At 40.8% G+C, this 26,225-nt stretch overlaps 1 protein-coding gene across 1 annotated transcript in view; it reads left to right on the top strand.

Moving 5' to 3' along the window:
• Positions 1-24,989, top strand: part of LOC138753126 (collagen alpha-1(XXII) chain-like) — a 57,224-nt gene extending 32,235 nt beyond the window's left edge. Inside the window, exons 3-9 of the mRNA XM_069915704.1 lie at positions 2,274-2,373; positions 10,897-11,020; positions 12,716-12,991; positions 18,332-18,412; positions 20,351-20,467; positions 23,339-23,383; positions 24,951-24,989. Of these exons, the coding sequence (XP_069771805.1) occupies positions 2,274-2,373; positions 10,897-11,020; positions 12,716-12,991; positions 18,332-18,412; positions 20,351-20,467; positions 23,339-23,383; positions 24,951-24,989 (782 nt within the window). The remainder of the gene's footprint in view (positions 1-2,273; positions 2,374-10,896; positions 11,021-12,715; positions 12,992-18,331; positions 18,413-20,350; positions 20,468-23,338; positions 23,384-24,950) is intronic.
• Positions 24,990-26,225: the final 1,236 nt, after the last annotated feature.

Here is a 26,225-nt window from a genome sequence, read left to right as displayed (position 1 = left end):
AATTGTGGTCAAATTGCACTGTAAATTGCCGGTGAGGTTACTATTCAAGTGTTTGGTCACCATCCACAATATATTTTATGAACATGTTTATGAGTCGAATTAAGAGATCATTAAGGACTGGAATTTGCTGGGAGTAAAGGCAGTTTCATACTGAACTATTGCCATTGGACTTTCAACAGCCTACTATCAAATAGGGATGGGCAAGAACCACGACTGATCTCTCAGTTCTGCTCTGACACTGGCCTCCTCACAATGCATGGATTTTATGATTTTTCTGGAGGGTCTCCACATAGAACTCATTTGTTTCCATAGGTAGTAACAGTTGAAAGGGGGCCAGGTTAATAAGTTTGCTGAAATTGTTTTAATAATTTAATGATTTTTAATGATTTTAAAAACATGGAGATTCAGGCTGGCCAGATGTCAATGTCCTTTTCAGTCATCTTGTGAGAACCTAGGCGAGGAGACACCTTTACTCAAGATGTAATATTTTCTTAGGACTGCTGCATTTTGGATCCTGACATCATTAGGAAAATAATATTAACAGATTTGGAAAAATTAAACATAATTAGTTTCCATGCCAAGGCTGATAAAGACTTGGGTGAGGGGCTGAGCTACTGGATAAAATGGCATTCCGTTTCAGCAAATCTGCACACATGTCCATCAAACACCTGCCAGCCCATTGGTGCAATGGCTTGAAAGAAGTGAAAAGGGGACACATTTTGGTGAAATTAGAATTTTAAGCACCCAAATTTTCCTCCGACCCTTGGGTTTCTGTTCTTAATTCACAGGGAAATTCTCTCAACTGACAATATGTGTTCTGTAACGGAGTCGGATGTTACTTTATGGCCAATGAAGGAATGGTTCATCCAGAAGCCTATAATGTCAGGCACAGGGTTCAGGAGCTAAATATCTGCTTTGAATGATAAAGTATTGATAAAATACCCTTATGTTTGGAATTGTTTATTTCCATGAAAGATAAATGAAAATGCAAGTTTTTCTGGAGTAAAAATGCATTATAAACGACCACTTCCAATTTCAAGTCAGTGGCATTTGAGAGTCTGGCATGATGTCGATGTTTCAAATGAATTCATTCACTACACAAAAGCACATTTTAAAGTTCAAAGTTCAGATTTATTGTCAGAGAACAAGGATGACATCACATACAGTACAACCCTGATATTCTTTTTCCAACAAGCCAAGCGGGAGGAAAAAAAACTGCAGTGAAAAAAATCTGTACTCAAGAAAAGACATGTATATATTAGAGAGAAATATAAATGAAGGAAGAAGGGCAAACAAACTGTGCAATACAGAAAATAATATTCAGTCATAAATAATGTGCAAAGTAAAATCCTTAAATGAATCTCTGATTGAGTTTGTTGTTGAGGAGTCTGATGGTGGAGGGGTAGCAGCTATTCCTAATATCGTTCTTGAACCTGGTGAAACAAATCTTATGGCAACTGTACCTCTTTCCAGATGGTAGCAGCGAGAACAGAGGATGTGCTGGGTGGTGTGGATCCTTGATGATTGTTGCTGCTCTCCGACGGCAGCGTTTCATGTAGATGTTCTCGATATTGGGGAGAGTGTTGCTTGTAATATTCATTGCCTGTAATGTTCACTACCTTTTGCAACATTTTTCATTCAGGGGTATTGGCACCCCCAGAGCAGGCCATGATGCAGCCGGTCAGCACACTTTCCACTACATATCTGTAGAAATTTGCCAAGGTTTCCAATATCATGCCTAACTTCCACAAACTCTCGAGAAAGTAAGAGGCACTGATGGGCTTTCTTCACAATGGCATTAGTGTGTTGGATCAGGGAAAGGTCCTCCAAAATAGTGACTCCCAGGAATTTAAATTTGCTAACCCTCTCCACCTCAAATCCCCCAATAATCACTGGGATATCGTCAGGGAAATTAACCTATCATGTCTGGAGCCCAATCATCATTGACCATTTGCAGGACTAGTCAGTTTTCATAGGTTATTTGAAGATGACATCTCTACTGAAGTAGGGCCTGTACTTACCTTCTGTCAGAACAGGCCATCTCTAGAACAGGCCCAAACATCCTCCACAGACCTGCTCAGCCTGATCACCTGACCCTCCCCCCACCCCCATATCATCCAATCCCCTTTGGCAAATAGGAGAGCAAAAAGTGCAATGGCGGCTCCCTTGTACCTCAAGCCAATCATATACGAACATACTGCAATTCCTGTGTGTTTTTAATTCATATTTGTAAACCTTCATTGCATCCATCTTAATGTTGGTATTTACTGCAGGTTTTGACCTAATGGAGCTGTTCCATGTGAGAAGCATTATTGAAATGAAGGATGGTGGATTTGTTCGCCTTGGACTGATGCCCATAGTTCAAATGACAAAGTAAGTGACTGAAAGAACTGATGGCTACATTTGAGAAATACAAAAATTGCAGATGCTGGAATCTTGAACAAATAATGAACTGCTAGGGGAACTCATCAGGTCAGACAGTTTTCCAGGGGTATAAATAGTCAGTCAATGTTTCCAGTCATTCAGACCAAAATATGAAGGGTTGATATCAAGTATATAAAAATGTATTTAATTTAGACATACATCATGGTTACAGGGCCTTCTGGCCCATGAACCGGTGCCACCCAATACACCCAAATGACCTACATTTTGAATGGTGGAAGGAAACTGGAGCACCCAGAGGAAACTCTTGCAGACACACTCAGAACATACAAACTCCTTACAAACAGAGCCAGATTCGAACCCCAGTTGCTGGCACTGTAACAGCATTGTGCTAACAAGCACTACGCTATCTAGGTCTCCCAAAGGGGGAACAATAAAGAGAGGATGGATGGTTAAAAGTTGGGAAGGGGCTAAGTGGTGATAGGGTATTGCAGAGAAGGTGAGAGAGATGGAAGACAGGTAGCAGGAGAGACCATTGGGAGAGTGAGAAGGAATGTTAGAAAGAAGACTAAGACAGGAGTAGGTCAACCAATCCACTCCACGCCAGTTGGACTTGACTCTTCTACTCCAGAATGCACTAATCCATTCCACTGAATAACAGAAGCAGGCTTTCTTCTGGATTTATCTGAATAAACATATTTTCCTTCCACTACTCACCATTCTGTTGTATTGTATGCAATAACTGCCTAGGAGACAATTGGACTCCAATGCTATATATAGATTCTATCATGAACTGCAATACATTAATATACATCAACATGCCAAGTAATTGTAATATCTTACTCCTTTGATTCCAGGCAACAGAGTGGTGCAGCCCTTAGTGTCATTACCACACAGTTCCAGTAGCTGGGTTTTGATTGTGAACTTAGGTGCTGTCTTTGTGGAGTTTGTGTGTTTCCCTGTGACTCTATGAGTTTTCTCCAGGTGCTCCAGATTCCATCCACATTGCACAAAGGTCTTCATAGGTTAAGGGCCCTTGGTGTTGGTGGGTGGCAGGAAAATTGGCAGAGAGGAAGGATGAAGTTGAGGTTTACCTCAGAGAGAATTGGTTACAGGGAAATATGGGGGAATGAGATTGATGGGAGTGCCCTAAAAGGCAGCATTGGCCCCATTGGCTAATTGGCCTCATTTCATATCAATTTTTAAATGTTATTTTCTATATTTACAACATGGTAGAAGCTAATCCCAGCCATTGAAATCTAAGCCATCCAAAAGTTCCATCAGCTACAGTGAAGCAGAAGGACTTAGGAGTGTAGGCGCATGGTTCCCTGAGTGTGGGGATGTGGAGAGAGCTTTTGGCATGTTGGCCTTCATGAGTACTGAGAGTGGGAGCTGGGATGTTGTGATGGGGTTGTATAGAATATTGGTGGGGCCAGATTTGGAGTGTTGTGTTTGGTTTTGGTCACCTAGCTACAAGAAACCTGTTGATGGGATGGGAAGAGTGCAGAGAAGATGTTCTGTGGTGTTGTCCACACTTAAGGAGCTGAGTTATGAGGAGGGGGTTGGATGGGTAGGGACTTTGTTCACTGGGGCGTGGAGGAGTAAGGGAGATTTGATAGAGGTATTTGAAATTGTGAGGGGGATGGAGAGAGTAGATGTGAATGGGTTTTTTTCCACTGGGGGTGGGTGGGGTGCAGACCAAGGGATGTGGGATGAGGATGGGGGCAGGTTCAGTCTGTGACAGCCTCATTGGGCCACCTCAGCCTTCTGGGCCACTCTCTGCAGCTCAAAACACGGCAGATCAATGGCCATCTTCCCTACCCATAATCCCCCATGCAACTGGAACTGTTCTGGGGACCACAGAGAAGTTCCAGCTGCATGGGGGATTATGGGTAGAGAAGACAGCCATTGCTCTGCCACGTATTTATGATGGGTGGCGCTATGGCACCTGTCACGCTTGCCTCCATTGGATCCGGAGGACGCTACAAGGTGCCTCTCAATATGAATGGGATGCTGCAGCCGTCTTTTAGGGCTGCTGACTGAAAGGTAAGTTTTAAGTTTTTGATCCACTCTTGTCGCCAACTTCCAGGCGGAGGCCTGACGTGAAGTGGCCTAATGAGAGGATCATCAGGATTCTGATTACAGCAGGAATGAAACCATCCTTGAATCTTTTTTTTTCCAAGTTCCAATGGCAAGTCGTTGATTCAAAATATTACTATTGTTTCCTTAAACAGCTGCTGATCGATCTACACAGTATTAAGTGAATAATTTAGCAAATTAATAACAAAGCTTTTTCAGGTTTTTACAGTTATGAGTCTTATCAGGAGTGTTTGTCTTAAAGCTGTGTATAAAATGAACTCATCCCTTTGCAAACCTATTTCAGACATTTAACATAGTGATCAGAACTATAAACATAAACCTTAATTTAAAAAAAAACTTTTTACTGTGGGTTAAAGAACCAAAGCTGTTATATTAAAAACACAGTGCTGGAGAACTCAGCAGTTTCTCCAGAACTGTGTTTTTACTTCAGTCACAGTATCTGCCGACTTAATGTTTTACTCCTATTACATTCTCTTCACTTGACTGTCTTACTTGTGAAGTGAGAAAATGCACAGATTTTAAAAATCTGAGCAAAATCTGAGGTGAAGCATGAGGAAAAGGAAGTAGAAATAGCTAATTGATCCTGAAATAATCAAATAATATTTTATTCATCAACTCATTTTAAGAACAATTGGATAAAATGTGTTTACAGTGAAAGCCTTTACAGGTGGTTAGACTTCAACCTTACGACTTTTGCAAACTCACTGGCAATGCTTAACACTGGGATGCGAGTCAGCAGTATATAGTACGCATTTTGCTGTGGAATAGAAATTTTTACTGCTATTTTAGAACATAGAACACCACAGCACAGTACAGGCCCTTCAGCCTTCGATGTTGAGCTGACCTATGTATTCCAGTTCAGGTCCAGATCCTACTCGATATGTTCCATTGCCTTGCTATTAGCAATAACACAGGCAAAGAAATATAATCTAATTTTAATATTGACTTCTTTGGTCCCACCCTATCCGAGGTATTCTCTTGTTCTACCCATTTCCATGAACATACCTTCTCTGGAACTGAAAACTGACTTGAGTTATTATCTTGGCCATAACTCAAATATACCTTGAACCAGAATTGTTCCTGCTGCCTGGTGTGCTGAGGGTTCCCTTCTGTGTAAGATTTGACTATAATCTTATAATATCTCTCTGCAACCAGCCCAGTGCCCATTGCCTGTTTTGCACTGTTCAGCAGTGTCAAAGATGGTGTTCTCATTCCACTTTCTTGTGGTGGTATGGTATCTGGGTTGTGAAGCAATGGCAAGATTGCCAAGCAGGATCCTTCAGTGGTGGGAGATAGCATTTCCAGGAATATACCCAACCAGTCCAGAGCAGAATTTACCATAAGTGAAAATGATTATAGTATAGATTGAGCTACAGAGGAAGTTAGTTGTTCTCATACATGTAAAGGAAAAAGTTAGTATTCCAATACAACTTAAGTAGTTGGCAAGGCAAATGGAATGTTGGTCTTTATTGTAAAGGGAACAGGAGGAATGACTTGCTACATTGAAGCCAGATTTTGGCAAGATTATACCTGAAGGACTGCATACAGTTTGTGAAAGGATAGTTGAATTTATAATTTTTTTCAAGGAATAGGCCAATAAAGTAATCCCTGAGTTGAAAGAGTGGCTTTATAAGGCAAAAGGTTAATCAGGTTAAAACTGTTGCTTGGAGCTTCGAAGAATGAGATGCAATCTTTTTCCAACTAGATTCTGAAGATTGACATATTAAAAGAATATTCTTCCTCATGGAGAGATCTAAAACTGTTGGGGGGGAAATGTTTATGATTGATCTGGACCTACTGCCAAAATCGTGATGTCACATCACTGGCTCTGCACTCAGCCCTGGACAACAGCAACACATACATCAAACCACTTTTCATCTACTACAGCTCAGCTTTGAACACCATCATACCCTCAGTGCAGGTCAACAAGCTCCAAAACCTGGGACTCTGCACCCCTCTTTGTAACTGGATACTTGACTTCCTCATTGGAAGACCACGATTGCTCACTAACAATCAACACACACACACCCCTCAAAGATGTGTGCTAAGCCCACTGTTCTATTCAGTCTACATCATGACTGTGTGGCACAATTCAAATGCCATTCCACAAATTTGTGGATGCCATCCCGGCATTTGGCAGAATGGCAAAAGGCAATGAGGAAACATACAGGGGTGAGATCGATAAGCTAGTTGAGTGGTGTTAAAGCAACAACCTTGCACTCAAGTTGCAAAACTAAGGAATTGATTGTGCACTTCAGGAGTGGGAGGCCAGGAGAACCGGAACCAGTCTTCATTGAGTGGTCAGCAGTGGAAAAGGTTAAGATCTTCAAATTACTGGGTGTCAACATCTTGGACTGGATATTGGGAGGCAAGAAAATGAAGATGAAACCAAGATCAAACCAGGCATATATTTGGCCATATGACCTTCCCATTCTCCTCTCTCTCTTATGCTGTTAAGTAATTGGAGGAGGTGACAGTTTAAAACCAAATGGTCTCACCTTCTGAGAGAAACCTGTGCGGATACCTCTCACTTATCTCCAACAATAGATGTCAAAATCTCATAAGCATTGCCTTGGAATGTTGCCACTGTGAGCCTGTGCTTTTTGTTTCTGAAGATCACCACTTAAATAGTGTGCTGTCAGATTGTAGAATTGCGCCTATCCTCACATCAAGGATGTTACTGGATCTGGCGATTCCCTAGAGACCACAGGTCAGGCAATGTCATCCTGAAATAAATGTGAATCATTCAACTTCTTCTGGCTAGACCCCTTACTCACAAATAAAAATAGCAGTTCGTTGAATGATGGATAATTGTAACTCTCTTGTGCACTCGGTTGTCAGTCAGATGCTCAGATGTTTAATTGTGGCTTTAAGTGTGAAAACACAAGCAGAAACCAGTTGCCAGCCTTGTCAGGATTTCTGGTTGACAGACTTGTGCTTGACCTGATTAGCAAGATCTTCAGGACAGGAGCATAAAACATTCTGCACTGGACATCCATTTAAAATTCACAGATATATTTACTAGCTCATTTACAGCATAAAAAGTTTCCACTGCATGTTTTGAATATTAATTCTCATGTTGGGGGTCTCTGGGATAGCTGATATTTATTGCCTCTCAGCAGAACTCCTACTGCCGGTAGAACAGAGTGACTTGCCGCCCCATACTAATTGTGACACCCACATCAGGAAAGGGCAGACTGACTGTTGACAGGTTATGTAAGTGCTCACCCTACCATGATGGGATTTGAACTCAAGGGGGGCACAGTTGGCGTAGCTATTAACACAACACTATTACAGCTTCAGCAACCTGAGTTTGAATCCGGTGCCATTTGCAAGAAGTTTGTATGTTATCCCCTTAGCTGCATGGGTTTCCCCTGGTGCTCTGGTTTCCTCCCACCCTCCAAAAATAAATAGGGTTGTAGATCAATTTGAGTGTTATCGACAGCGTGGGTTTAAATGGCTGGAATCGGCTTCTACCCTGCTGTATTTTTTTTAAAAAAGCCTTCGCTATTCATCAAAATATCTAATTGGTCCATTTTACAAAGTTTTCATCAACTGTACATGATCCTATGCATCTGGAAAAGGTATGCCTAATACCTGCTTGAAACCCATTTGGAAAATGAGGCAATATTCATCCTAGCCAGGAATTATTTGAGGCCACCACAATAAAGTTAGTTTATTTAGAATGTTACTTTAACATTTGTTGCTGAACCGAGTTAGGTTAGTGAAATACTTTTAAGGTGAATATTAGAGCAGGAACAATGATTTAAATTCCAGCAATAAGTGGCATTAGCTGATCACAATAAAGAGATATCAGAGCAGACTGCTTTGTATAAGAAAAAGTTTGTAAGCAAGAAAATTTGTGGATGCTGGGTCTTGCGCGCAGTGCACAAAACTCCTGCGGAAACTCGGTGGTCAAGCTGCATCCATAGGAAGCTAATGTTAGTCGACTGCATCTACTTATTTATTTATTTGATGAAGTGATAAAGTACATTATTTGAAATGCTGTATGTCTAAATTAAATTCAAATTTCTTCCCCAACAAACCAATATGATTCAGGACTGACACTTATTTTGACATATGGTTTCATCAAAGTGGTCATATCTGATCCAATCTTAATTCCAGTCACTGTTCACAACTTGCAAAAAGAAAAAAAACCATATTGTATCTTTCTTGTTCACATGTGAAAATATTAAGGTGGTCTCTGTATACTAGCTTGCTCTCAAATTTTACTATGTTCTGCTGCTCGCCCCTGAGTCATCAAATATAGAATTATTTAACTCCCAGTCCATTTTAATGATGTGAAACAAAAATCTGTAAACATATAGGTGTTCAAAAAATCTTTCAAGTTTTATAAATTTCAAGTATCAAATTCAAGTTTCTTTTCATGTGTACTGTGACAGAGTATATAAATATATACAGATATGTTTTTGAGAGTTAAATTGGGAAAGGTTTGTTAGAGTAGTTCACATTTCAACATTTTCAAGCAGATCTTACTTAAAATACTGGAGCTTTGCCCCATGGTAGACGTATTGGCTCCAGAGCTTTTGCAGGAGCTTTTGAAGAGTGCTCAAGAGACCTCACTAATGGATTGATGTTTGCAAAAGGCAACAGATGAAAAAGCAGGCTGGAGCTGCTGCTGTCTAGAAGAGAAAGGGTCATGTGGTTTTGAAAAACAGAGAGAGTCAAACAGGCTTTTCTCTCAGAGAGAGACCCACGCCCACACCCACACCCACACCCACACCCACACCCACACCCACACCCACACCTACACCCACACCCACATCCAGAGAGAGAAATCACTTGTACAGTGCTACAGCCAGCAGACAGTAGCCAGGACTGGAACAGGACAAGCTGGCAAACTTTTGCAAAGCCCGATTTTGGAAGGCGGCCTGGTCAAAGCCCTTGTGGTTCATGCAAGAGGAGAGGATGGGCTGTCTAATGTTTAACTTGGAATAAGAGAAACAAAAAGGAACTCTGTGGTGACCCGAAAGATAGAGGTTATCATCTGGAGAACCCTGAGGGGGACAAGTTTCTTCGGCAAGACATTGAAGTGGCTGATTACATAGGAACAACAAATCTTTCTCTGAAAACTGACAAGAACCTTCCTGAGTGGTAACCATTTACCTTTCAAGCACCAAAGCCTGGTGAAATTTATAAATGTTACATTCTGTGCACAATATAAGAATTGTCTGCAACCAGTGAACTTGGAGGAATAAGAAGTGTGATTGGACTGTGAACCAAAGAACTTTTCTGAACTTATACACACATTACATAGAATTAGAAGGGGGTTAAATTAGGTTAAGTAAGTCAGTAGAGATAAGTTAAAGTTTGATTCTATTTTCATGTTTAAAGATAATTGACAGCAACTTTTTTAAGTAACTATCATGGTGAATATCTGTTGCTGCTGGGTTTTGGGGTTCTCTGGGCTTTTAACAGTACCAAGATGTGAGACATTGCTCTGCAAGTGGGCCAGTAGACTAGTACATAGTATTAGTAAGGCACAGTACAGATTTACAGAGAAGATCAGCTACTACAGAGCAAAGACAACATAATTTTACTATTTTGCGATTATTTCCGGAATCTGAGAATAAGAAGCCATCTTTGAAATTAATGTTGCATGATCTCATGTTTGTGACTTCTTCTTCAAGGGTGGTATGAAGAGTGTACTGGGATTGGGATGTTTTTTTTAAAAATGTTACTTGCTTTTCGAAAGCAGCAGGAGATGCGGATGAAGTCAGTGGAGAAGAGCAGGGCATGTATGATAATTTGAGCCACGTTCACAACCCTCTGTGCTTTCTTGAGTTCCTGGGTAGAGCAGTTTCTATTCTGCACAGTGATGCTTTCAATGGGTCGTGGGTAGAAATAAGGGATGGTGGTGGCATGCCAAATGTTCTCAGGATTCTGAGGAATTAGGGGTGCTGGTGTGCTTTCTTGGCCATTGCATCAATGTGGGTGAACCAGGACTAGTCACTGGAAATATTTCCAGACCTTCCAGATATGACATTGTCAGCTTAATCGTTAAATTAAAATGCTCGAAGAATCATTAAGGACCACCACCACCCCTGTACACAGCATCTTGTAGCTACCTCCATCAGGAAAGAGATTCACGAGTATCAGAGCCAGAACCACCAGGCTGAGAAACAGTTTCTTCCCATGGGCAGTGAGAATGCTGAATTACTGATGAACTGCTCATGCAATCCTTCCTAAAATGTATTATTTAACAATATTTATTATTCTTATATGTACTGCATATAAATCGCTTGTAAATATGTGTCCTATACATAGCATACACTGAGAACCAAAGAACGTCGATTTGTCCAGTTGTACTTTACAATTGTATGGTAATAATAAACGTGAACTTCTTAAACTTGCTGAACTTTCAAGATGATTTTATTGTTTCCTTTCTCTCAGAGATGTGTTTCCTCAAGGTCTGCCTGATGAATATGCCTTTGTTGCTACATTCAAGTTCCGAAAATCCTCGAGAAGAGAAGACTGGTACATTTGGCAAATTATCGACAAGTATGGAATTCCGCAGGTATATAGAGTTGCAATTCAAACACAAAATAGTTCCTGAAGAATATAGCGGCCAAGCAGGATTACTTGAGATAGAAACAGATATAACGTTCAGGTCAATGAATGGTGTTAGTTTATCAACCAGAAATGTTGGCTTCTCTCCGTGGTTGTTCCCTGACCTAGCAAGTTTTTCCAGTATTTTCTTCTTTATTGAACACATATCCTCCAACATATCCATTCTGATGACGTCAAGTATCCACCATACTAATCCCATTTATCAGCATTTGATTAGTTGTCTTCTATGTCTTGGTAATTCATGTTCTCCTCAAGATTCTTCTTAAATATATCTGTCTCTGCCACCCTCTCAGGCAGACTGTGCAGATTCCAAACAAATACTGGGTAATTTTGTTTTCTCTTAGATCCCCTCTAAACCAGAGAACATTAAAACTGTTGATCTTTGCAGCACAGAAAACAGGCCTTATAGTCTGCACTGAACCTAGTCTATCTAGTCCCATGGACTTGAACCTAGTTCATATCCCTCCCATCCTTTTACCTGCACAATTATTTTCTTAAATAATAAAATTGACCCTGCATTCACCACTTCAGATGGCAGCTTGTTCCATACTCATGCCAATCCCTGATTGAAGAAATTCACCCCAATGTTCCCCCCCAAAACTTCTCACCTTTCACTCTAAACCCATGTCCTCTGGTTTGTATCTCACCTAACCTCAGTTAAAAACAAAGCCTACTTGCATTTACTCTATCTATACCCATCACAATTTTGTATACCGCTTTGACACTCCAGGGAATTAAGTCTTAACCTGTTTCGCCTTTCCCCATAACAGTTGCTCAAGTCTTTACAAGATCCCTGTAAATCTTCTCTGCACTTTTTCAACATTATTGCTATCTGACCTGCACACAATATTCCAAATTTGGCCTCACCAAGTCTTAGATAACTGTACCATAACATCCCAATTCCTGTAATCAGAACTTTGTTTTATGAAGGCAAATGTTCCAAAAGATCTCTTTACGACGTTGTCTACCTATGAATCTACTTTCAGGGAATTATGTACCTGTATTCCTCAATTACTCTATTCTTCCCACACTCCTCAGTGGCCTACAGTTTGCCTTGTATGTCCTACCTTGGTTTGTCCTTCCAAAGTGCAACTCCTCACACTTGTCTGCATTATATACCCAAAGATTAATAATGCAATTCCTTCATAATATTAATTGTAAGCACATAAATTAAAGACTTTTATAACCATGTAGCAAGTACAGGGCAGTCACTTATATAGCACCCTAGCAACAAGGGAAAAAAATAGCAGATCTGTTCACCCACCACAAATTTGCAGAAGCCTACAAATCTTTTGACCCTCCAGTACAACTGCCCCTTTATAGCTTGAAAGTTGGACACTAACTTATTTGGATACTTTTGAATCAATCTGCCCCGAGAGTATCTGTCTCGATTGTTTCAGTGGCCCATCCCACACACCATCTAATTTTACTTTCCGTTAATGGCAAAGAAACAAGGTTTGCTGGTGATCTCCTTACTTAAATTTTGAGTTAGCAATTGATACCCCTGAAACAATGTACTAGCCATCAGAAAAGGACACAGAAATTGAATGAATCAAAGCATCAGTGCCTCATAGCATGAAGATGGGGAAGATATTTTTAACGTTGGTATGCAAGGTGAATGATCACTATTCCATTTCTCCAGGTCTCCATTCGTTTAGATGGTGAGAACAAAGCTGTGGAATACAATGCAGTGGGACTGAGGAAGGACGCTGTGAGGGCTGTATTCAAAAACAGGGAAGTCAATGGCCTATTTGACCGCAACTGGCATAAGATGGCACTGAGCATTCAGTCTGACAGGGTCTCCCTCTACATTGATTGCAAACTGATTGAAACACTGCCGTTGGAAGAACGGGAGAATATCAATATCCAGGGGAAAACTGTTATTGGCAAACGCCTGTATGACAGTGTTCCAATTGATGTGAGTATTTCCTTATATAGCCTCCAAGAATAGAACAATGATAAACATGACTGATCTCATTTATTATAGACATTGGCCTATTTAATTGGATGGTGTTCATTTTCACTCTTCTCAGCTTGCCCATTTCAAAAATGTACAACACACTTGAGCAGATAAGGCCTCTATCACAAACCCAGGCCAAAGCAAGGATCAAAAGATAACAAGAGAGGTTGTAGATACTGGAAAACTGAAGCCTCACACAAAGTGCTAGAGAGATTCAGCAGATCAGACCGCATCCATGGAAGGCAATGGGCATGAACATGGTTAGATCCTGATACTTGATGGTGTTTGTATTTTCCTTTAATGCTAGGTGACCCATTGAGTTCTTTCAGCATTTTGTGTGTTGGACCTTCTGAACTTTCAATAGGTAAATAGAATCTGCCACCTGGAAAGAATCTGAGAAGTCAGAAAGAAAGGGAACGATTTTCCAAATGTGGCTTTAAAACTGAGCTTATATCAGTCATTAATTGAACATTGAATTTTCCAATTTTAGGTAAATCTCACTGCTCCATGTTTTCATCTCTTATTTACCTTCTCCTCCCTGTTTTCTCTAACCCATTTCCCTCTTCACTCCAAGTGGTGTCTTCCTCTACTTGTCTTTCCAATAGGTTATTGGACAGAAAAAGGTCCTGACCTAAAAATGCTGACTGTCCACTTCGGTCCATTCAGTCCTTTCACCTTTTCTTTGTTCACTGAAGATTCCAGCATCTGCAATTTATTTTTTTGCATTCCTTCATTATTTGGAGTCACCTAATTTCCTTATGTCACCCAGCATACATGCACCCCACAGCCAACTTCCTGTCAGCTGTTCTTACTTCCTGCTGTGACTGGTCAGCAATCTCTGAGATTAAGACTGGCATCCACAGTCCCCTGGTGATATACAAATGAAGCTCAATGCTTTTATGGTCTGTTTGCTGGCCGAGATAGAGCCACACAATGATCCTGAAAGATGCAGCATTGGACTGATGTGTCCAATGTTCCATCATTTATTGCCACAAGCACCAAGGTACAGTGAGAAAGTTTGTTTTGCGAGCAGGCCAGTGAGCCAATGCATTCATAAGGAAGCAGTGAGATAGAGTGCAAAGCTGCCAAAATTAGTCCAAGGAAAGGAAGAGGGTATCTTTCTTGCTTTAATGTGAAAATAATAAGGTGGCCTGTCAGCCAGCCTTCCTCCCAAATTTTACGATGTTCATTTCTGAGTCAACAAATACGATTAACTCCAAGTACATTTTAATGATGTGAAACAAAAAATTGCCAGCATGTCGGTGCTGAAAGAGTCTTTTAAGTTTTCTAAGTTTCAGATTCTCACATGTACTGAGATACTGGACATTGCTCTGCAAGTAGACCCGGAAACTTGTACATCGGACAAATGAAGCCCAGTACAGAGGTTAAAAAAAAGTACAGGGTTCCAGAGAGAGATCAGCCAGTATAGAGCAAAGGCAACATTAATTCTTATAGTTTGTTCTGCCATCCAACAAATATGGAAAAGGCAACAGGGCCAAGGAATTAAATAGGAAAATCTGTGATTTTACTGCAATGCATTAAAGTGCTGGGGAAACTCATCATGTCATGTAGTATCTTTAGGAAGCAGGAATTACCACTTCTGAAACAACAAGTTCCATATTTGACAGCAATAAGACCCTCGGGCATATAAGACCCACCATTTCAGCAGGGAATTTTAAGATTTATTTTTTGCGCATTTACATGTAAGCAGAATGCTTTTAATTCAGTTCTCTCTCTCTTACCTCTGCGGCTTCTCCTCAGGAGGCCGCCCAGCCCCAGGGCTTGGGGGTGTTGGCAAACGGCTTCCTTCTGTACCTCTTTGTGCTGCTGGTGGGGGCCACCCTGGTTGGGCTTCTCACCGGGGGAAGTGAGTGGCAGTGGCGGCTCCAGAAAGCACGAAGCCCCCCGAGGGAAGGTAGCCTGCAAAGCTGTGGACCCGTTCCTGGACAGCTGCAGCACCTCCACGGGCCTCTTGAAGCTGGGTGAGTCGCCAACGACCCGATCAGCAGCCATCGCGGCAATGCCGAGTCGACAGTGGGGGATCCCTCACTACTGATATTGAGCCATAGAGCGACGATGATCACTGTTGGCATTACTCACCATTCTCACCCTAATTTCAACTTCGCATACAAGACCTGGGGATGAATCACAAAGGTGAAAGTATAAGGATAAAGTCTAATTTGGAATTTTAACTGAGGTATTGTTTTCAGATCAGGCAAAACATTTCCTTCGCAGCATTCAAAGATCAGACCAGGTTACTTCAAGGCTGCTAAAGTCAATCAATGGGTCAAGCAGCACAAATGTGAGAAAACGAATGGTGAACGTTTGAGCTAAAATCCTTCATCTAGGTTTTGACTCGGAACATCCACTATTTTTTTCTCTCTTGCTGACGCTGTTTGAACCATTGAGTTCCTCCATTGGGTTGTTTAGCTTCAGATTCCAGCCTCCGTTGTCTCCGATATCTCCATTTCAAGGTTGCTATTAACCGCCGGATGAGATCTTCACGTGGAACTGATGGCGTAAGTACCACACTAACACTGGTTAAAAATAAGATTCCACCTATGATCCCTGACATGGCATGGCTGGTGTAGCAGTTAGCGCAACACTTTACAACGCCAGTGATTGTGACCGGGGTTCGAATCCCATGCTGTCTATAAGGTACGCTCTCACCGTGTCTGTGCAGGTTTCCCCCAGGGGCTCCGGTTTCCCCCCACCATTTGCAACATACCAGGGGTGTAGGTCAATTGGGTGCAATTGGGCGGCACAACTCAAGGGCCAAAATGGCCTGTTACCATGCTGTACGTCTAAAATAAATAATTTAAAAAGGTCATAAATCTACTTAGATCACCTGGGTTGTCAAAAATCATCAATGGAAGATCCCCCTCCTTCTTGTTCCATTTGCCCAAAAATGTACAAGTGTCAATGAAAGAAGAATTAAAATTATGGTAAAGTACTCTGATCTCTGGATCATTAATGACGCATTTGGAACTTGCATGAAAAGTGACTTTGAAATGTCCATTTTCTTATTTCTGTCCAAACAATTCAGAGGGAAAGTGACATTACTTGTTAAAGAACAAGTAATACAGAACATAGAAATCTAAAAACAGGATCGTGCCATCCTAATACTCTATTCTTAAAAACGGCCTAAAATTTCTGTACTGCATTAACCTCCATTTTTCTCAGCTCCATGTTCCTACCTATTGGTCTCTTAAATTATCCTATTGTACTTGCCTACCACCATTGCTGGCAGTGTATTCCATGCACCCACCATTCTCTGTGTGGAAAAACTTACCTCTTGCATCCCATCTGTACTGACTCTCAAGTACCTTAAATCTATGCCCCCTTATGATAGCCCTGGGAAAAAGCTACGAGCCATCCACACAATCAATACCTCTTAATATCATATCCCTCCATCAGGTCAGCTCTCATCGACGGTCGCTCCCAGGAAAAAAGACCATCTTCACTTAATGCGTTCTCATAAGGCATGCTCTCCAATCCAGGAAACGTCCTTGAAAATATCTTAAATTTAAATTTTAAATGTTAAATTCGTAAATTTTAAAAATTCTATTCACAACATGATAGAAGCTGATTCTAATTACTCCTGCTTCACCCAAATTAACCTTTAACCCTGTACATTTTGGAGGGAGCAGTGGAAGGAAACCAGATCACTCAGGGAAAACCCACGTAGACATGAGGAGAATGTACAAACTCATTACAGGCAGCATCGGATTCAAACCCAAATCACTGACTCTGTAATAGTGTTGTAGTAACCATGCCGCTCTTCTGCACCCTCTCTGTAGCATTCATATATATCCTCTTATGAAGTGGCCAGAACCAAAAACAATAATCTAAGTGGGTTCTAACCAAGGTCCTTATTAGCTGCAACATTACTTCATGACCCTGGAGCTGGATCCCACGGTTAATGAAGGCCTGTGCACCATTGGTCTTCTTAACAACACTGTATTCCGGTTTCAAATTTGAACAATCCAAATGAAGCCCTTTACACTTTTCTGGACTAAACTTCATCTGCCACTTCTTCATCCTATCAATGTCCCTCATCAACCTCTGGCAACCTTCCAGACTATCCACTTTGTATCATCCACAAACTTACTCACCACCTTTCCACTTCCTCATCCAGGTCATTTATAAAAATAACCAAGACAATGAATTCCAGAACAGATCATGACAGTACCCCACTGGTACGCAACACAAAAATCTGCAGATGCTGTGGTGTCGTAAAAACACAGAGACGCTGGAGAAACTCATCAGGTCTCACAGCATCCATAGGAGGCAAAGATATATAACTGATGTTTCAGGCCTGAGCCCTTCTTCAAGGCTTCAAACATTGGTTAAATATCTTTACCTCCTATGGATGCTGTGAAGACATGCTGAGTTCCTCCAGTATTTCTGGGTTGGTACCTCACTGGTCACTGACCTCCATGCAGAATAAGAATCATCTATGCCATCTCTGGGCAAATCAATTTCATGCTTACTTACTTTGTGAATGAGCCTTGCTTGGGGAACAATCAATAAAAAAAAAATGTATGAAATTAGATTTTTTTCTTCTAATAGATGAGTGTTGGGTGTTATTATTTATCTACTGCATGGAATCATACCATTGCCTTATAATGACTTGGATTAATATGTATGGAAATGGCCAAATTGTCCTGCAAACCCAGACCAGGAATATCAGAGCTGATGGATAATTTTGTGAAAGTCAGTCACACTGTAATAAAACAAACAGCAGAACCAATTAAGCATACAACAGTTTAAAAAAAAAATCAACCTTGATAATGCTAACGGGAGTGAGGGTGCAAAGAAAGAGTTCAGTAACTCATTCTCTACATTGAGCCCTAACTCAAAGCATGCAGAATGTTCACCCCACTTTCATACACCTTTGCGCAGGGGTCTGCGTGAGACCCTGCACGTTTCAAGCAAGTTTCACACAACTGGTAATTCTTGTTTATACAATAACATGTTCCCTTGTGTGTGTCTACAGATAGCTGGGAAATGACAGTGTCTCCTTACTCTTGGTTTATTTACTTTTACTACATTCTTTATGGTGTTAGGTACTGTCTCACTACAGCACAGAGAAGATCACGTTAGAAGGCAATTACATTCCCACCATGTTACAAGACAACCATTTCCTCACCTAATTCATTCAGCCTTTGTTCATTGAACTTATTCTTTCACAATCTGAAGGAGAGAAAACTGGAAAAGAAATGGAATTCAAAATAAATGTAACATACTCATTCACCATCTTCTCAAATAATCGAGAGTGTCCTTTTCTTATTCTAGTTTGACCTTCAGCGGATCGTGATTTATTGTGATGGTAAGGATGCGGAGCTGGAGAACTGCTGTGATCTTCCCAGCAACCCAGTGAGTAAGAAGGGAAGTGTGCAAGGAGACAAGCAATTGAAGTGTTTTGGAGCTAGCTTTTATAGTTGTGCATGCATTGAGCAAACACTTTTTAAAATAAAATTTGCTAATTGCCCCAGCTTTGCCCCATGTCTAAGTTTTTTTGCCTTATTCCAAGTCCCCCAGAGCACCTTTTTTTCCCCACCAAACCATCTTTCCATCTTTAACTCTGTAGTAATTTAAGAGACAGGAGGATGATAGGTGAGTGAGACCTTGGTTGGATAAGGGCTGGCAGAGGTAAGGATGAGCTGGTTTATGGAGGGTTCTGGGCAGCCAAGACAGCATTGACCTGTTGGAATCAGGAGGTGACAGACGTAGAGATGGGCAGCAGAAGAGTTGAGGTTGAGAGAAACCAAGTCATCAGAGTATGGAGGCCACGACACATGAGGGAGAGAAGTCTCTTAGACAGAGTGTGGTAGGTGGCTGGAACAGGCTGCCAGAGATATTGGTGCAAGCAGATACAAAAGTATAGTTTAATATCAGCAAATACCAGAGAACAACTGTTTAAGGCGAATGGAGGAATGTTTAATGGAGATGTCAGAGAAAGGCATTTCACTCAAGAGAGTTGAATGTATTGCCCGGGGCTATGTTGGAGGCTGGTACCATAAGATGTTCAAAAGGCTCTGAGATAGGGCAGCAAGGTTATTGTCGCCTTAGCACCACGCTGTTACTGTGCCAGCAACCGGGACTGGATTTTGAATCCTGAGCCGACTGTAAGGTGTTTATGCATTCTCTCCATTTTGGCCTGGAAATCCTCTGGGTATTCCAGTATCCTCCCTCTGTTCAAATCCTAAGTGGGGGGGGGGGTGGAAATTGTAGGTCAATTGGGTGGCACGGGCTCTTTGGTTGAAAGGGCCTGTTACAGTGCTGTATATCTAAAAGATAATAGGCACAACATGGAAGAAAAATGGGTGTGAGTTGGGAACAAATAAGATTGTGGTGGAGTTGGTTTACACAGGTCAGCATAACATCGTGGGCTGAAGAGTCTGTATTGTGCTGTAATGTTCTATGTTCCAAGAGGCTTCTAGATAGAGAGATAAATATGCAGGAAATGAAGGATAGGGATCAACCACAAGCAGAAGAGATTTAGTTTCATTAGGCACTTGTGAAGGGTCTGTCCCTGTGCTGGACAGTTCTATGTTCTATAAGTTAAGGTTGAACACAAGTAGATTGCCAAAGAGGTAAAACATTGGAGGCAGTCTGAGATGACAACCAAATAAATGGGCAATGAAGGCAGGTTAAACAGTTTATGGTGGATCGAGGTTTCAGGGCCAGTGGAGATTGGGGAGTGTAATGCTGTTTATTTTCTCTGAATTTTTACTTGCTAAATCATGGATGGAATAAGTAGATAAAGTGAGTTAGGATTTAACATCATGGCACTGAATAAGCAGAGAGCACATAGATGAAAATAAAAAATGCAAATGCTATAAAACGCTAAAACACTCAGCAGACCATGCAGCCTCTGTGGAAAGAGGAGCAGAATTAACTAGACATTTAATCTGAATTTGGGGGAAAAGAAGGAAAAAAATAAGTGAGTTGTTGGGGAGCAAAATGTGTGTTGAACAAAGAGAACATCTCTGATACAATGCGACCAAGTTGTAGGTCATATCAAACTTCTTTGTCTGTGTAATGGTAAGGCTGCAGTATTATAGGAATAAAATAAAATAACATTTAAAAATTGCTGAGTCTGTAGAGTAGTCGTTCACACCCAAAAATTTGTCTGAACAAGCAGTGTTCAATGGGTAACATGTTTTGTGCAACATAAATTTCTATTTCTTTGTGATTTATTTGATAGCAACCCCTGTAGTTTGCTAAATATGTTTCAGAAACATATTGAAATCTAAGTGTTTGAACTCTCACTCTATTTCATAATATCCATTTATTTTCCTCATGTTTCAGTGTCAGATTACACTTGCCACCCAACATCCTTTATTGGAGATTTCAACAACACCACAACCACCTGCTGAGGTGGACAGTGCAAAGACTGTCAACTGTTCCTGTCATAAAGGAGAGAAGGTACTCGAATAATTTGACTGAATGCGTGTGCAATCACTGCTGACCAAGAGACAGGAGTAGAATGGGGCTGAACTTAAGTCTATGTCCACAAACTATTGAGATTAGGCAGTCTTTTGCTTCATGTGTGGGTTTTTTTTTCCTGCAATAAAAACACAATGAACCATAGACTGGTAATTATCAAGTTTCTACAGATCTATTAAGAGCAAATGGATAGTAAGGGACAAAATTGGTCCCCATGAGGATCAGAGTAGTTGGCTATGTATGGAGCCAGACGAGATGGGAGAGATCTTGTTTTTTTTTTGCACCAGTATTTAGTCCAGAAACCACCGGAGTCTTGGTAAGTAAGGAAAACAAGCAGTGAAGTCATGCATCATATACAGATTAAAGAAGTGCTTGCTGACTTAAAGCAAATGAGGGTGGATAAATCCCCAGGACCTGTCAATATATTCTCTCAGGCCATGAAGAAATTACAGGGGCTCAGACAAAAATATTTAAAATGTCCTTAGCCACAGCTGTGGTGCCAGAGGATTGGAGGGTAGCTCATGTTGTTTTGTTGTTTACAAAAGACTCCAAAATTTAACCCAGGAAATTATAGAGTGGTGAGCCTGATGTCAGTAGTAGTTAAATTATTGGAAGGTGTCCCATTAGATGTACAATTATTTGGAAAGCCAGGGACTGATTAGGGATAGTCAACAAGGCTTTGTGAATGTCTGGTCATGTTTATGTGATCTTATAGAATTTTATGAGGAGGTTACCAGGAAAGGCTGTGGATGTTACCTACATGGATTTTAGTAAGGTGTTTGACAAAGTCCCACATGGGAGGTTAGTTAGGAAGGTTCAGGTGCTAGGTAGTCATGCTGAAGTAATGAACTGGATTAGACAATGGCTGGATAAGAGAAGCCAGAGAATAGTGGTGGATGATTGCTTCTCAAAATGGATGCTTATGTCCAATGGTGTGCCTCAGGGATCAGTGCTGTTTGTCATTTACATCAAAAATCTGAATGATAATGTGGTAAATTGGATCAAAAAGTTTGCAGATGGCACAAAGATCGGAGGTGTTGTAGACAGTGAGGAAAGTTTTCAAAGTTTGCAAAGGGATCTAGACCAGCTGGAAATTCAATGCAGACAAGTGTGAGGTGTTGCATTTTAGAAGAACAAACCAAGAAAAGAAATGCGCACTACAGTAAAATCCTCAATCAAGCAAGCAGAAACTCAAGCAACTGGCAAAAAAAAAGGAATGAAATAAATAAATACAAATTATTAAGACTGGGGTGAATAGATGCTGAGATTTCGTCGGACACGTGCAGGTTTGCCGTGCTGAACTAGCAACTCCCCTCAATGGGCAATCATTCTTTTCGCTGTCGCCATTTGCAAGGAGGTGAGTCCGGTTGTCAGCTTGAGGAAGGTGCACCGAGGGAATGACCAGGATACTTGCATGGAGGTGAGTGGGTTGTCAGCATGAGCAAGGTATGCAGAGAGCCTGACCGGGACATTTGGAGGGGGCTCAGGTTGTCAGAGCGAGGGAATGTCCGGGACACTTGTGTGGAGGTGAATTGAATTGCCTTGGTGAAGATCGGAGCAAGTATTCAGCCAGCAGAGCTATCAGAACCTTGCCTGCAGCAGCTGTGCGAATAAAGTTTCAATAAAGTTGCATTGGAATGAAATGGCGATGCCCAAGATGAAGAGTCAGCCATTGCCGCTAGGGTGACTCACCCAAAGTGTCTCCCTATCCATATCCTTACCTGATGAGTGTCTTTATTTTTATTAGTATTAAGTATAACAGTAAGGCATTATCTGTAAACCTGGAGGAGGGAGGTTAATTATGACAGTGGCATGGTTAGTGTAGTGGCTAGAGCAACGCTGTTACAGACCCTGTGACCAATGGTTTGAATTTAAAGTTATGGGAATTACTTGATCAAAGTAAACCTGACATGATTAAAGCCTACAATACAGAATTTTTAAAAAAAACTTTAAATTTTGCTCTGTCTTTTGTATTTTAAATGTTGTACTCTTAATGCAGGTGTACTAGTTAGGCATTGGAAGAGTGCGTCTTACTCAACCAGAAAATTTGCATTTTCGGCATCCGCGATCCCCGTAGGTGCTGGATAATGGGGATTTTACTGTAAATGGTAGGGCACTGAGGAGTGCGGGGGAACAGAGGGATCTAGGAATACAGTTGCATAATTCCCTGAAAGTGGCATCACAGGATTGTAAAGAGGGCTTTTGGCATGTTGGCCTTCATAAATCAAAATATTGAGTATAGGAGTTGGGATGTTATGCTAAAGTTATATAAGACATTGATGAGGCCAAATTTGGACTATTGTGTGCAGTCTTGGTCACCTAACATCGAAAGTGTCCAAAGAAGATTTAATGGGATGTTGCTGGGACTTTCATAAACTGAGATTAAGGGAAAGGTTAAAGAGGCTAGGACTTTATTTCCCAGAGCATAAAAGAATTAGGTGATATTTGATAGAGGTTTTTCAAATTAATGGGGGGTTCACAAAGAGTAAATGTAGGTAGGATTTTTCCTCTGAGGGTAGGTGAAATACAAACCAGAGGACATGGGTTAAGAGTGAAAAGCTTAGGAGAAAACGTCTTCACACAGAGAGTGGTGGGAGTGTGGAACCAGCTGCCATCTGTAGTGGTGAATGCGGGCTCAATTTTAACATTTAAGTAGAATTTGGACAGGTATATGGATAGGAGGTATATGGGGGGCACTATGGACTGGGTGTAGGCCAGTGGGATGAGGCAGAATAATTGTTTGGTACAAACTAGAAGGGCTGAAGGGTCTGTTTGGTGCTGTAATGTTCTATGGTTGTAAATTACTCTGAAAGAGTGGCTTTTCTGATTTTTCTATCATAATTTCAACAGGGTGATCATGGCATCCCTGGTTTTCAAGGACCCAGAGGCCCAAAGGTTTGTTTGGCTTTCGTTGGATACAGAAATATAATTCCTTCTCAAATATGTTTCTTTAAAGGTTTTTTTCCCCCTCAAGATAGCCACAATCATTTCATTTCTATTTCCCATGTTGCAATATTACATGGGCTGATCCAAATCCCACATGAAATGAGTTTGACTAATTACAAATGTTGACAATAATCACTGATTAAAAATCTGATGCAGAGAATGCATGCTTTATGTAAATTATTCATTTTTTAACAAATTAAATAACATAATTTATGAACCAATAGTAATAATGAATGTGTTATTTTTGTGATTGCTCATTGGTCCTACTGAACTTAAAGAAATTGGATTTGAAACAACATGAATCCTGTAAAACAAAGTCATTTTAAAATATTTTTAAATTTTTTATGCCCATTTCTGCCATTTACAGGTTCCCCACCAAATAGACTACTATCCTGTGTGTGTGTGTGTGTGTGTGTGTTTGTGTGTGAAAGAGAAATATAATCAGTAATTATTGATATTCAGTCAAAATACCAAACTACATCCCAAATAACACTGTGGGAGTATCTTCACAGGACTGCAGCAGTCCATCTTCTAAAGGACAGATAAGAATCAACAGTCAATGACCATCTTAACAGTAAGAATCTGATCCAAATTTCATGAAACAAAAACATTTCTTCTACAGCAATTCAGCCCATCAGAAATTGAACCAGGTTATTCCTAACATGAGTCACTCTATTGCTGGTGTATCTTCTCCAAAATATTTTGTGGGTGTGAATGTATATATATATATATATATATATATATACACAACCAGACATATTACTAGGTGCTTTCACACTGCCTTGTAAAATGGGGTTAACCAGGCAATTTGCCTACTCTACCTCGGAGGTATTCAGAGAAGCCAATTAAACTTATCCAGGATACATTGACCGGTGGCTTGAACAACAAAATGGCCAACCCGATTACTCCTGTGACGTCAGTGCTTACATGCTGGTTGTCACAGGGAAACCCCAGCTGAAGTGTCTGCGGTGATGGGGGGGAAAGAGCGATCACTGCCGCAGGGGAGAGAGGAGAGGGGTCAGCTCCCATGAGGGAGAGGGAAGAGGGGTCGGCTGCCATGGGGGAGAGGGGTCGGCTGCCATGGGGGCAGAGTGGTCAGCTGCTGTGGGTTGGGGGGAAGGGCGATTGACTGTGGGTGGGAGACTGACAGCTGGTGGGGGGGACGGGGGGAGATTAGTTTGTGTGACTCATCACTTACCACACCATTGCAGGGGTGGGATCCCCTTTAAATCACCCGGTTGGTGATTTACTGGGGTAATCTCCTCAGCTGGAGGCATATTTGCCCCACTAATCACACATGGGTCCCAGGAGGATCTACTTGGGTGCTGCAGATTAAAAGCACCTACTGTTTCTCCAGACAGTGTGAGTTGGAAGAAAAATTCCAAGACGAGGTGTTCCCATGCTTTTGTCCCCTTGTCCTTTCAGTTGATTAAGATCATGGGCTTCGAATGTGATGTTTCAGGGGTCAGAAAATTTTGAAAACCACTGTTTTAATTGTACCTAATTGACTCATTAGGTATATGATTTGATAACTCCAGAGGAAATGGGCCAATGACAATTTTTCATAAGCAAAATATTTCTGTAATTGGGTCGAGAGCAAAGGTTCTCAACCTTTTTCTTTCCACTCACGTACCACCTTAAGCAATCCCTTACTAATCACAGAGCACCGATGGCATGGGGATTACTTAAAGTGGTACATGAGTGGAAAGAAAAAGGTTGAGAACCACTGGACTAGTCTCAAAATGTTCATATTTTGTTTCTGTTGAAATCATAGTTGAAACCTGAATGGTTTCAATTTGGCTCAAATTCTCAAACATTCAAGTACACTCCTATTTTCAAACCAGTCATAGATTGATACTGATTAAAGTTTATTGCCATGTACATAATTCCAATTACTGAAATTCTTGCATGCTGCAGTTGCATGCAATGATATACATTAACAAACAATTTATATACTTAAGTTGCCATACAAGAGATTTTTTTTAATTGATAGATAAATATTGACAAATAGTGATGGTACAATAGTGCAAATAGATCTTTGGTGGTCCTGGATCTACAACTAGATGGCATAGATTTGACGGGAGAGAGAGGGAAGAGATTTAAGTGAGAACAGAGGGACAACGTTTTCACTCAGAGGGTAGTCCATATCTGGAATGAGCTACCAGAGGAAATGATAGAAACAGGTAAAATTTTGACTGTCAAAAGGCATTTTGAGAGAAATATGGATATAAATGGCTTAGAAGGATATGAATCAAATAGAATGAGCCCAGAATGGAAACGGTGAGCATAGATGACATCAGCTGAAAGACTGTTATGCACTGTATGACTCCATGAATGGAGCATGTTACGTTTAAGTTCATACAGGGATGTGGAAGACCCTGAAAGCTTGTTGAGAATACACATTCTTTAAATTAGCAGTTCCACGCTCCAGGCATCTGTACATTCTTAACAAACTATAGCAGTGAAAAAGACCAATCTAAGCAACATATATAATTATATACATTTGGTAACAGAATTTCACAAGTGTGTTGAGCATCCTTCTAATTAACTTCAGTGATTAAGCAACACTCTTTATTAGAAGGCAGGAAGTTATTATGAAACCATAGCTCATTCTTGAACTGAAGAGGCTGTCAGACATTGTGAGGATTTTATATTCTTCAGTCATTGAGCTCAAAATTCCCCATGATTAATCAAAATTAAAGCCAAACGATGAAAATTCCTCAAGAGTATTGGAATTTTCATGACATCCGCATACATCCTGAATATCAATGCAGTTACTTGGGTTCAATTC

Source organism: Narcine bancroftii, chromosome 2 (genome assembly GCF_036971445.1).
Source record: "Narcine bancroftii isolate sNarBan1 chromosome 2, sNarBan1.hap1, whole genome shotgun sequence".
In the NCBI taxonomy this organism is placed as follows: domain Eukaryota; kingdom Metazoa; phylum Chordata; class Chondrichthyes; order Torpediniformes; family Narcinidae; genus Narcine; species Narcine bancroftii.
Note: the sequence above shows the minus strand (reverse complement) of the source record. Positions and strands in the feature narration are given on the sequence as shown.